At 50.8% G+C, this 12,656-nt stretch overlaps 1 protein-coding gene across 1 annotated transcript in view; it reads left to right on the forward strand.

Annotated features, from left to right (window-relative positions):
* The window catches only part of LOC140387128 (uncharacterized), a 186,293-nt gene that overhangs the window by 135,437 nt on the left and 38,200 nt on the right, over window positions 1-12,656 (forward strand). Inside the window, exon 24 of the mRNA XM_072470139.1 lies at window positions 847-943. Within this exon, the coding sequence (XP_072326240.1) occupies window positions 847-943 (97 nt within the window). The remainder of the gene's footprint in view (window positions 1-846; window positions 944-12,656) is intronic.

Consider the following 12,656-nt stretch of genomic DNA (forward strand, 5'->3'; position numbering starts at 1 on the left):
ATGTTTTTCTCGCCCTAAACCTAGGAGTTTAAACTCATTAAACAGACTAATCAAGACTTTAATCGTGCTGGGTGCGGTTCCAAGTCAAGTATCTTCCGGATATCCTATTGTTTGTCATTAGCAGAAACTATAATAAAGCAATCGCCATCATGGTTTAGAAAGGCTTTTTTTTTACCTCAATTAACAGTGAGCACACACACACGCTTTGCCAGCAGGGTGGAATGTAGCTCCGTCAAGTATGTGTGATCTGTGGAGTCAAATGGTAACAGAGAGAAGTGAGCTTGGTGTTAGTGAAAGGGAGTGTGCAGTTGTGATCGTGGCCTTTTCAAGTCTTGATTTTAAAAAGTTGGGATAAAGCGGTGTTCTGTTTTCAGTTTTACACTATTTGCCAGACGTGGAAGTTGATGTCAAGTTTTCAGTTGATGTCAAGTTTTCTTGCATGTACTGGAGTATTTATTTCAACATTAAAATGTTATGTTTCTAAAGATTTTTCATTTATGACTAGCTAACACTCGTCCCAGTCTATATTTGATATCTCAGCTGATTTAGAAGCTGTTAAATCTTCATAACGATAGCTACAAATAGGAGAATTTCAGTTGTCACCTAAAACTTACCTCTTTGTCCCAATGTCTCCTTTGGCTCATTGTTGATTTTTGTCATGCTACACTCCTGTGACGTGCATGGGGTTGTTTCCCCAAGTGAAAGGCATTATGGAAATGCAAGTTGTTTGTTACTGACAGGATTCATTATAGAGAAACAGTCCTTAGGTATAGCATTGCCTGTTAATGTGTTCATGGTATAATTTAATCAAACAAAGAATAGCTCTGTGTGTTCTTCTAAATTTAGATAACATCATCAACGATTGGTGTCGTTAACGCCTCATCGGGACCAGTCAGTGAACAGCCATGCGCAATTCCTCCCAGTTACCCTGCCCCGCTGACAGGTAGAATCTCTCTTCAGTTGTTCGATTTAGTCTCAACAATTAAACAGAGGAAAGTCTAAGTACTTTATGTTTAGAGCTGCAGTGAAACCTTATCACCAGGAATTGCAGTGCAGCAGTGAATGGGTTGCACACCATAAAGCACAGTGAAATCACAGCCTGGGGCAGGTTTTTCTACAGTGCAGTTTACAGTTGCCATTACACCGAGTGAGTAACTCACTTTCAAACGAGTTTACAATTTGGAATAAAGGATGATTAGTATTTTGTTGCAAATAGCTCATTCATAATTCATGTTTTAGAATATAAGTTTTAATTTTAGGTATTAAAGTTTTAACTGCAGATATATGGCAGAAACTTGTTAAGAGGTTGGTAAGCATCTGAAATAAAAGCATTTTAATCAAGCTTGGAGTCAATTACAGTTAAAAGCTAACCGATGGTTATCTTACAAGACCAGAGGTAGAAGTAAAATTTCTACCATGAATGACCTATCTCCGGGCATGTAATCGAGCCAGAAGGTCTACACTTAACTTCAATAAAATAATTAGATTAAAAATATGGGGCTGGATTCTCCGCTGTTGGGATGCTCCATTTTGCCGGTAGCCCGGGGGTTTCCCGATGGCGTGCGGCTGCCCCACAATGGGAAACCCCATTGACCAGCTGGCAAAACAGAGAATCCCGCCAGCGTGTTGAACTAGAAATCTGGCGCGGCGGGACGGAGAAACCCGCCCATGGTTCCCAGATCAAATAAAGGAAAATCCAGATTAGAAACAAGAGGGATCCTTAGAAGAGCCAGCAATTCTGGGAGAGATGGGAAGTCATAAAACTCTATAAGCAATATAAATTATTCATATAGGTTACAGAATAAAAGAGTTGTACTGAAGGTAAAATAATTTTTTGCATTTGAAATAAGAAATGAATGAAAATCGCTTATTGTCACAAGTAGGCTTCAAATGAAGTTACTGTGAAAAGCCCCTAGTCACCACATTCCGGCGGCTGTTTTGGGAGGCTGTTACGGGAATTGAACCGTGCTGCTGGCCTGCCTTAGTCTGCTTTCAAAGCCAGCGATTTAGCCCTGTGCTAAACAGCCCCTTTCAAAGCAAAGCATGCCACGTTGACATAGAGTTAGTGATTAAGGGTAGAACCTTGATTAGAAACTTATTTTGTTTAATTTATGTCTGTGTGCTTACTGACAGAAGCAAGCTTTTCCATTTGGGGAACAGACAGAGGCAGTTGTAGCTTTGCTTTGATGTAGACTGCATCTCACCAGATTGAGAGAGCCAACAGGATTTGCTGGGCCTGCCCTTTAACCAGAGAAAGTATTAACTTTGTTGTTCATTGCATTGAATGTGGGTAGGGCTCAGTCTCAGCTTGGATTTTTTTGATGGAAAAGCAGCTGGAAGATTTGGTTTGGCTTGCAGCTAGTGGAGGAAATCTACAGTGGTCTTCACAGAGCATTGCAGAAATATAAGAACAGGAGTAGGCCATTCAGTACGATCATGGCTGATCATCCACTTCAATGTCCTTTTCCCACACTATCCGCTTATCCCATATACTAATGTCATTAGTATTTAGAAATCTGTTCATCTCTACCTCAAACATACTCACAGACTGTGGGCGCGATTCTCCGGCCTCGTTGCGCTCTCACTCGAGTGAAACGAGGTTGGTAATTAGCGGGAGAGGCCGAAAATGGGAACTGCGCCAGGCGCCAAACAGTTTGCGATGCAACCGGCCCGTTCCCATAGGCGAAATTGGGATCCCGCTGTAGCGTGGCATAAAACCAATTATCACCACTTAAACCCTATTTCAGTACAATTAACAGGAGTGACCCCATATCCAATGGCCTCCCGTGACTCACCAGCCTCCCCAGCAACTGGTCACGCAGGCGCCGATTAGTACTCCTTTTTTAAAACGTGAACCTGACGGAAGGGCTTCTGTGGGGAGCCGAATAGCCATCGTTGCTCACAGGCAAAAATCCCGGGGATGCTCGGCTTGCTGCCCCAGTGCTCGGCAGGGGGTGAGGCCCTCGGCTGGGGGGAGGGGGCAGCCTCCGCAGGGGTGGGCCGCCATGGAAAGGTTGTGGGGGAGGCGCTGGGGGGGGGGGCAACCGCACGTGGCTCCACCATGCCTATCCCTGAATCATATGTTTCCGTTCCAGGGGCAACACTTGTCCCTGCCCGTCTGCCCCACCGACCACCCAAAACCCCCACTGACTGCCGAGGCATCTGGCGGTGTGGCTGAAGGCTATTGATAATACGGAATTGGCAATCCTGGTTAAGTGAACCCTTCACACAACCCAAGTGGATTCCCCTGGGTGGGCGGGCCATAGAGCATGTGGTAATCATTGTCCAGCATTCCAATCAGACTGCGATGCCTGGACATTGTGCCTGAAGACTGCGGGAGGCAACACCACAAGCGCAGCAGCCAACATCTGAATACCCAGGGAACAGGACACAGCTCCGCAGACATGTCCACGGCCGGAGGGTGGGTGAGTGCAACAGGGAGGGGACCAGTGCCCGAACCAGGTGACGTTATGTGTGGGTGTCTGGGATACAGGGTCTGGGGTCCAGTGAGGGGGGCCCACTGCGGCCGGATGTGCGAGCACAGGTTGTTTCTGGGAGGGGGGGGGGATCAATGGGGGAATGGAGGGTCCTAGGGTGGGAGCACTGCTCAACACCCTCTCCCAATTCCTTAGATATTGAACGCTATGGCGGGGATTTTGGACCGCGCAGAACAGGCCATCATGGTGCTGCTGGTAGGCCGGGCGGCCAGACACCAGAGACGATGGCAGCAGCAGCATCTGCAGATGCTTGAGGCCGCGGCCCACATACCAGGCCCCGCCCCACACACTAAGGGCCCGGCGTCCATCAGGCCAGGGAGGGACCCAGAAGGGGAGGCCCACGACAGCCCAGGGTGCACATGTGTCGCTGGTCGTTTGAACAAATGACAGACAGCGCGTGCTGCAGGAGACTCCGCCTCAACAAGGAGACAGTGCGGCACCTGTGCCATATCCTTGCGGACTTGACACTACATGTAGGAGGAGGACATCTGCCCTCGATGGCCATCAAGGTCACCGCAGCCTGAACGTTTACACCTCGAGACCCTTCCAGGGTTCGTGTGTGGCACCTTGCGGGCTACAGCCCACAGGGGCACCCGACAGGTCACAGGTGCTCTGTTTCCCTGGGTGGAAAACTATCTACTTTGACATTGACCAAGCCCAACAGGATGCCCAGACAGCAGCGTGCTGGACGTTGGGGATGAGGAACATGTGCCCACCTCCAAAGAGAAGGAGGACGAGGAGGACAAGGATGATGAGAAGGCACCGGACCAGCAGGGGCTGGAGGATGATCCCGAGGCGGAGCCGGAAGACGAGCCGGAGGCTGCAGCGAGGGATGGCAAGCCCAGAGTGCCAGGGAGAGCCTCACATAGGACATGGCCTGGTCTGTCATTGATACCTTACCCGCCCCCATTTCCCACCCTCCCAGGGTCTGTGTGTCATCACTCCAGGGTGCTGAGATTGTGTCAGCACCGTCAGCGGGTCACTGTCGTGGGCAGGGGAGTATATAACCCGCAGAGAGCTGAGCGCCAGTGCTCCTCAATCTATGCCAGTCTGTCCGCTGCCTGTCTGCAGTGCTTGCTTACACCCATCACCTGCATGCTGTGTGCCTGGGGAGGGGGAGATGCCTGGAGAGATGGGCCAAGGGTTCGGAGGTCAGGCCGCATTGCGGAATAAAGTACAGAGGTGTCATACTGCTTGTGGTCAAGGGTTTTTAATGTGTCACAGGTGTCCAACAATTCCCCACTCCCCCTCACCCCCTACCTACTCTCCCCCAGTGCCCTCAGTGATCCTCAACGTGCTTTACCTTCTTTGCTCTACCGCTATGTCTAGGTGAGTCCCCAGGATGCGCATCTGAGGTGGAGGCAGCCAGCTGCTTACCACGTCCCGTAGCTATCGATACCCCAGGCGGGAGTCCTCTGGGGCTAGAGGGCCCAGGCGCACTTGTCAACGGCACGTGCACAGCCCTTTGAGATGTGGCCTCATCAGAGGGGTGGAATCCGGGGGAGTTGGTAGCCACCATCCCCACTCCATGGGACTGATCTGGGTTGGCACTCAGCGCCCTCTCCCGCTCGGTGCCCATAGGGCCACGGGGTTCACCTTGGGATGGAGGGGCAGCTGGTTCAAGCCTCGGCACCCCCTACATCATCTGGCTCTGCCACCCCTAGCGGCTTCTCGATGTTTTCACCATGGTGTCACGCCCTCGGCGATGCTCCTCAGTGATTGGGCCATACTCTCAAAAGTGCCTCGGCAATGCCCACCTGCGACTGCAACAAGCTCTGCAGCGCCTCGGCCATGCCCACCTGAGAGCGGAACATGTCCCGCAGCACCTCATCAAGGTCAGCCTGCTAATGGGTCACATCCCCCAGCAAGTTGGGCATTCTGCCAAGGCCCTCCGTCATGGCTGTCACCGATTGCTCTACGCCTTGGACACCTCCAACGTGTGCACCAGGCTTTCCACTGAAGTCGCCACCCTAGCAGTGTTGGCCTCTGTGCCACGCATTGCCAGTGACATCTTCTGCACCCGTAGCCTCTGGGACTCCTCCAACCGGTTATGGACCTGCAGAAGTGTTGCTGACATCTTCCACTGAATGTCCCGGCCGCTCCCTAACATCTCCATCAGCTTTGGGTATACCTGTTCCATAGGCTCAGCATCTGGCTGGGACCCAGTTGTGTCCTAGGATCCAGCAGACCTCCAACTGCTCTCTCGCCTGGGGGTTCCTGCCTCCACCTGATGTACATCAGCAACTGTGTGGTGCTCACCAGATTGTGCCCCTGAAGCCTGACCACTAACGTTTCCCACCAAGGTGCGTGTATCTGCGCTGGTGGATGGTGGGGATGACAACTGTGATGTCTCGATCGTGGCGCCCTCGGAGCTCTCCCCCGAGGTGGTCTCATGGGGGCCAGGGGAGGAGCCTACCCCGGATGGGCTGGAGCCGTCGGCTGGAGGACCTGCGAGAGAATGGACATGTGGTCAGTGAGAGGGATGGATAAGTCAGTGTGGCAATAACAACTCACGTGTGACATGATCCCCGAGTGGGGCACGGTTTAGAGTACCCAATTATTTTTTTTCCAATTAAGGGGCAAATCTAGCATGGCCAATCCACTTGCCCTGTACATCTTTGGGTTGTGGGGGTGAAACCCACGCAACCACGGGGCGAATGTGCAAACTCCACACACAGTGACCCAGAGCCAGGATCGAACCTGGGACCTCGGTGCCGTGAGGCAGCTGTGCTAACCACTGCGCCACCATGCTGCCCAGAGGCAGCAGTGCTAACCACTGTGCTGCCCCAATAGGAAATCATTCCCAACACACTCCAGACTGGTCCTCCACAGCATTAGGTTTACACAGTCTGTATGCAGATTGAAGTCACCTGTGATTACTGTATTACCCATGCTACATACTTCTCGAATCTGCTTAATACCATGCCCCATACTACCACTACCTTTTGGTGGCCTATAAACAACTCGTACCAATGGTATCTGCCCCTTTTTGTTTTTTAACGCCAAACAGGTTCCACATCGTTTTTTTCCAATCTGAGATCCTCCCTTACAAATATACTGATCCCATCCCTTACTATCAGCGCAACTATTTACTTGTTCTTCTTACATGTTGAATATCCAAGAATGTGCAAGATTATGGGGCGAAGGTAGGTGAATGACACTCACATTCAGGGAGCCAGTGCAGACACTGTGGGCTGAATGGTCTCCTTCTGCACTCAAAGCATTCTGTGATTTGCTTTCTTTTTCTCTGCCTACCAGTGAACAGCTATCAGAAAATATTGTCCTAGAAGCAGTTTCACAATGATCCACAGGTCGTTACTGAAAGCGATATTAAAGTGTGGTTAAAACAGAAATTGCTGGTAATAATCAGGAAGTATCTGTGGAGAGAGAAACAGAATGAACAGTTCAGGATGATCGTTTTTCAGAAATATGCTCCTCTGTCTGCCTGCTCCACCGCTTCAGCTGAATATTAAAGAGTCTGGGCAATGTTCAGAGAAGAGCAGGGGGAATTCTCCTGTTGTCCAGACCACTGTCCTTTCAACTCACACCAACAAAAGCTGACTTTTTTTCACAAAATGTACTTTATTCATAATATTTGTAAAAGTACATAACAATTGAACTTTAACATGACATGAAGTGCAATTTATTTCAACACTGTGATGCCTCACTACAATTACAATGTATAATATACATTTCATATGAAATAGACAGCCCACGAGGTTTTACAGGAGGTCCAGCCCTTCAGTATATTATGGTGTGAGGGCCTTAGACAGTGGCCTTTCCCCCTTGAGCTCTTGCAGCGGCGGATGTCCCAAGCTTTAGTGCATCCTTCAGCACGTAGTCCTGGGCCTTGGAATGTGCCGGTCTGCAATACTGCCCCGTCGGCAGCCCTTTACACTGCGAGACCAACTTGGTGAAAGATTGTTCTTAGAAACTGAAAGCAGATGAACGAGTCAGTTATTTTGCTGTCTGTCGTTGGACCTTGATATACGCAAAATATGCGGTTCGGCAACAAAGTAATCATCTTTTTTACCCTTGGAGTAGTATTCAAGCCTTCCTGGGATCACCAGGCTTTGGGTCTGTTCCCAGGCCAATCCAAAATACTGTCCTCCTGTGCAGTGAATGCACTTGCTGAACAACACAAAAGGCCCAATCTGATAATGTCCATATTAGAATGGGAAGTGACACTGTTGATGAGTGGTCAGGAGTGGGGGAGGAGGATTTCTGAGGATGTTGCAATAGCAACATTTCTGGGTAGTTAACAGATATATATATATTTAGTTCAGGGCAGGGAAGCAGAATATTTTGAACAGATGTGCTTCCTCAGAGACTTTCCTTCCTTTTTAATTCAAATTGTAAGTTGTGGTTCAGGTAATACTTTAGCACATGTACATCAATATTATCTATAACAGTATAAACATTATTTAACTTGTTCAAACTTGGAGGGATCTGGGTGCGGCGATGACCAGCTGAGTCGCACGTTTCGGCAGCTCCCGGTGAAACGGACTTTTGGGCTCTTGATAGGAGCCCCAACGGCAATTTTGATGGCTAAAAACACTGTGCGGTAAACCAGAAGGGAATCCCCCCTGGATACGGATGAAAAAAGGAGGAGAAAGTGGCCGGATTGCAGTGGATTCTTTAGAACAGCGGCAAGGAAGGCAAGCAAAAACCAAGATGGCGTCGGAAGGTGGCAGTTTAACATGGGGCCCTGAACAACAAGAGTTCTTGAAATGCTGTGTGGAAGAGCTCAAAAAGGAAATGAAGAAAGAGCTGTTGGCCCCGATACTACAGGCGATCGAAGGGCTAAAGGAGGAACAAAAGACCCAGGAGCGGGAGCTTCGGGTCGTGAAGGCAAAGGCAGCCGAGAATGAGGACGACATACAGGGCCTGGTGGTGAAGACGGAGATGCATGAGGCACATCAGAAACGATGTGTGGAAAGGTTGGAGGCACTGGAGAACAACGCAAGGAGGAACAACTTGAGGATTCTTGGTCTTTCTGAAGGTGCGGAGGGAGCGGACGTCGGGGCATATCTGAGCACGATGCTGCACTCGTTAATGGGAGCGGAGGCCCCGGCGGGTCCGTTGGAGGTGGAGGGAGCATACCGAGTGATGGCGCAAGGACCGAGAGCAGGAGGAATTCCCAGAGCCATAGTGGTGAGATTCCTCCGTTTTAAGGATAGAGAAATGGTCCTTAGATGGGCAAAGAAAACTCGGAGCAGTAAATGGGAGAACGCGGTGATCCGCGTTTATCAAGACTGGTGTGCGGAGGTGGCGAGAAGGAGGACGAGCTTTAATCGGGCCAAGGCGGTGCTTCATAAAAAGAAGATAAAATTTGGAATGCTGCAACCGGCAAGACTGTGGGTCACATATCGAGGGAGGCACCACTACTTTGAGACGGCGGATGAAGCGTGGACTTTTATTGTGGAAGAAAAACTGGAATGAGCGGGTTATTAAAAAGAACATTTGAACAAAGTGGTGGGGCGAATGTGGGGGGCGAAGAGGGGGGTTAAAAAGGGGGGAAAGAGGAGTTTTATGTACTAATCCTGCGATGTGGTAACTTTTCTCTCTTCCACAGGTGATGATGGGGGGGAGGAGGGGAGGTGGAGGAGATGGGGCGTTGGCCATTGGGGGCGGGGCCAAGGGAGAAGCGTGGGCTTGGTTCCCGCGCTATGATAATCATGGCGGGAATAGAGAAGCAGGAAGGAGGGGGCGTCGCACGGTGCGAGCCGAGGTCACGGGGGGAAGCCGAGGTCGGCCAGAGTTTGCTGACTTCTGGGAGCAACATGGGGGGAGTAATTACGCTAGCGAGGGGGGTGGGGGGGGGGAATTACTGGGTTGCTGCTGCTGGGGAGGGGGGAGCTGGTATGGGAGGGGATGGGCGGGGGGGCACCGCCTGGGGGAGATACAGCTGCGTGGGAACCGGGTGAGGAGCTGGAAAAAGGGGATGGCTAATCGACAAGGGGGGGGGGGGGGGTAGGAAGCCCCCCAACCCGGCTGATCACGTGGAACATGAGAGGGCTGAACGGGCCGATAAAGAGGGCACGGGTACTCGCACACCTTAAGAAACTTAAGGCAGATGTGGTTATGTTACAGGAAACGCACCTGAAATTGATAGACCAGGTTAGGCTACGCAAAGGATGGGTGGGGCAGGTGTTCCATTCGGGGCTAGATGCGAAAAACAGGGGGGTGGCTATATTAGTGGGGAAGCGGGTAATGTTCGAGGCAAAGACTATAGTGGTGGATAACGGGGGCAGATACGTGATGGTGAGTGGCAAACTACAGGGGGAGACGGTGGTTTTGGTCAACGTATATGCCCCGAACTGGGATGATGCCAATTTTATGAGGCGGATGCTAGGACGCATTCCGGACCTAGAGATGGGAAAGCTGTGATAATGGGGGGAGATTTTAATACGGTGTTGGAACCAGGGCTGGATAGGTCGAAGTCCAGGACTGGAAGGAGGCCGGCAGCAGCCAAGGTACTTAAAGATTTTATGGAGCAGATGGGAGGTGTAGACCCGTGGAGATTTAGCAGACCTAGGAGTAAGGAGTTCTCGTTTTTCTCCTATGTCCATAAAGTCTACTCGCGAATAGACTTTTTTGTGCTGGGAAGGGCGTTGATCCCGAAGGTGAGGGGAACGGAGTATACGGCTATAGCCATTTCGGATCACGCTCCACACTGGGTAGACTTGGAGATAGGGGAGGAAACAGGAGGGCGCCCACCCTGGAGAATGGACATGGGACTAATGGCAGATGAGAGGGTGTGTCTAAGGGTGAGGGGGTGCATTGAAAAGTACTTGGAACTCAATGATAATGGGGAGGTCCAGGTGGGAGTGGTCTGGGAGGCGTTGAAGGTGGTGGTTAGAGGGGAGCTGATATCAATAAGGGCACATAAAGGGAAGCAGGAGAGTAAGGAACGGGAGCGGTTGCTGCAAGAACTTTTGAGGGTGGACAGACAATATGCGGAAGCACCGGAGGAGGGACTGTACAGGGAAAGGCAAAGGCTACATGTAGAATTTGACTTGCTGACTACGGGCACTGCAGAGGCACAATGGAGGAAGGCACAGGGTGTACAGTACGAATATGGGGAGAAGGCGAGCAGGTTGCTGGCACACCAATTGAGGAAAAGGGGAGCAGCGAGGGAAATAGGGGGAGTGAGGGATGAGGAAGGAGAGATGGAGCGGGGAGCGGAGAGAGTGAATGGAGTGTTCAAGACATTTTATAAAAAATTATATGAAGCTCAACCCCCGGATGGGAGGGAGAGAATGATGGGCTTTTTAGATCGGCTGGAATTTCCCAAGGTGGAAGAGCAGGAAAGGGTGGGACTGGGAGTACAGATCGAGGTAGAAGAAGTGGTGAAAGGAATTAGGAGCATGCAGGCGGGAAAGGCCCCAGGACCGGATGGATTCCCAGTCGAATTCTATAGAAAATATGTGGACTTGCTCGCCCCGGTATTGACGAGGACCTTTAATGAGGCAAAGGAAAGGGGACAACTGCCCCCGACTATGTCTGAAGCAATGATATCGCTTCTCTTAAAGAAGGAAAAGGACCCGCTACAATGCGGGTCCTATAGACCTATTTCCCTCCTAAATGTAGATGCCAAGATTCTGGCCAAGGTAATGGCAATGAGAATAGAGGAATGTGTCCCGGGGGTGGTCCACGAGGACCAAACTGGGTTTGTGAAGGGGAGACAGCTGAACACGAATATACGGAGGCTGTTAGGGGTAATGATGATGCCCCCACCAGAGGGGGAAACGGAGATAGTAGTGGCGATGGATGCCGAGAAAGCATTTGATAGAGTGGAGTGGGATTATTTGTGGGAGGTGTTGAGGAGATTTGGTTTTGGAGAGGGGTATGTTAGATGGGTGCAGCTGTTGTATAGGGCCCCGATGGCGAGCGTGGTCACGAATGGACGGGGATCTGCATATTTTCGGCTCCATAGGGGGACAAGGCAGTGATGCCCTCTGTCCCCATTATTGTTTGCACTGGCGATTGAGCCCCTGGCGATAGTGTTGAGGGGTTCCAAGAAGTGGAGGGGAGTACTTAGAGGAGGAGAAGAACACCGGGTATCTTTGTATGCGGACGATTTGTTACTATATGTGGCAGACCCGGCGGAGGGGATGCCAGAAATAATGCGGATACTTGGGGAGTTTGGGGATTTTTCAGGGTATAAATTGAACATGGGGAAAAGTGAGTTGTTTGTGGTGCATCCAGGGGAGCAGAGTAGAGAAATAGAGGACCTACCGTTGAGGAAGGTAACAAGGGACTTTCGTTACCTGGGGATCCAGATAGCCAAGAATTGGGGCACATTGCATAGGTTAAATTTAACGCGGTTGGTGGAACAAATGGAGGAGGATTTCAAGAGATGGGATATGGTATCCCTGTCACTGGCAGGGAGGGTGCAGGCGGTTAAGATGGTGGTCCTCCCGAGATTCCTCTTTGTGTTTCAGTGCCTCCCGGTGGTGATCACGAAGGCTTTTTAAAAAAGGATTGAAAAGAGCATCATGGGTTTTGTGTGGGCCGGGAAGACCCCGAGAGTGAGGAAGGGATTCTTACAGCGTAGCAGGGATAGGGGGGGGCTGGCACTACCGAGCCTAAGTGAGTATTATTGGGCCGCTAATATTTCAATGGTGAGTAAGTGGATGGGAGAGGAGGAGGGAGTGGCGTGGAAGAGATTAGAGAGGGCGTCCTGTAGGGGGACTAGCCTACAGGCTATGGTGACAGCCCCATTGCCGTTCTCACCGAGGAACTACACCACAAGCCCGGTGGTGGTGGCTACACTGAAGATTTGGGGACAGTGGAGACGGCATAGGGGAAAGACTGGAGCCTTGGGGCGGTCCCCGATAAGAAACAACCATAGGTTTGCCCCGGGAGGAATGGATGGGGGATATGGAATGTGGCAAAGAGCAGGAATAACGCAACTGAAAGATCTGTTTGTGGATGGGAAGTTCGCGAGTCTGGGAGTGCTGACCGAGAAATATGGGTTGCCCCAAGGGAATGCATTCAGGTATATGCAACTGAGGGCTTTTGCGAGGCAACAGGTGAGGGAATTCCCGCAGCTCCCGACACAAGAGGTGCAGGACAGAGTGATCTCAAAGACATGGGTGGGGGATGGTAAGGTGTCAGATATATATAGGGAAATGAGGGACGAAGGGGAGACTA

The sequence above is a fragment of the Scyliorhinus torazame genome, chromosome 12 (genome assembly GCF_047496885.1).
Source record: "Scyliorhinus torazame isolate Kashiwa2021f chromosome 12, sScyTor2.1, whole genome shotgun sequence".
Classification (NCBI taxonomy): Eukaryota; Metazoa; Chordata; class Chondrichthyes; order Carcharhiniformes; family Scyliorhinidae; genus Scyliorhinus; species Scyliorhinus torazame.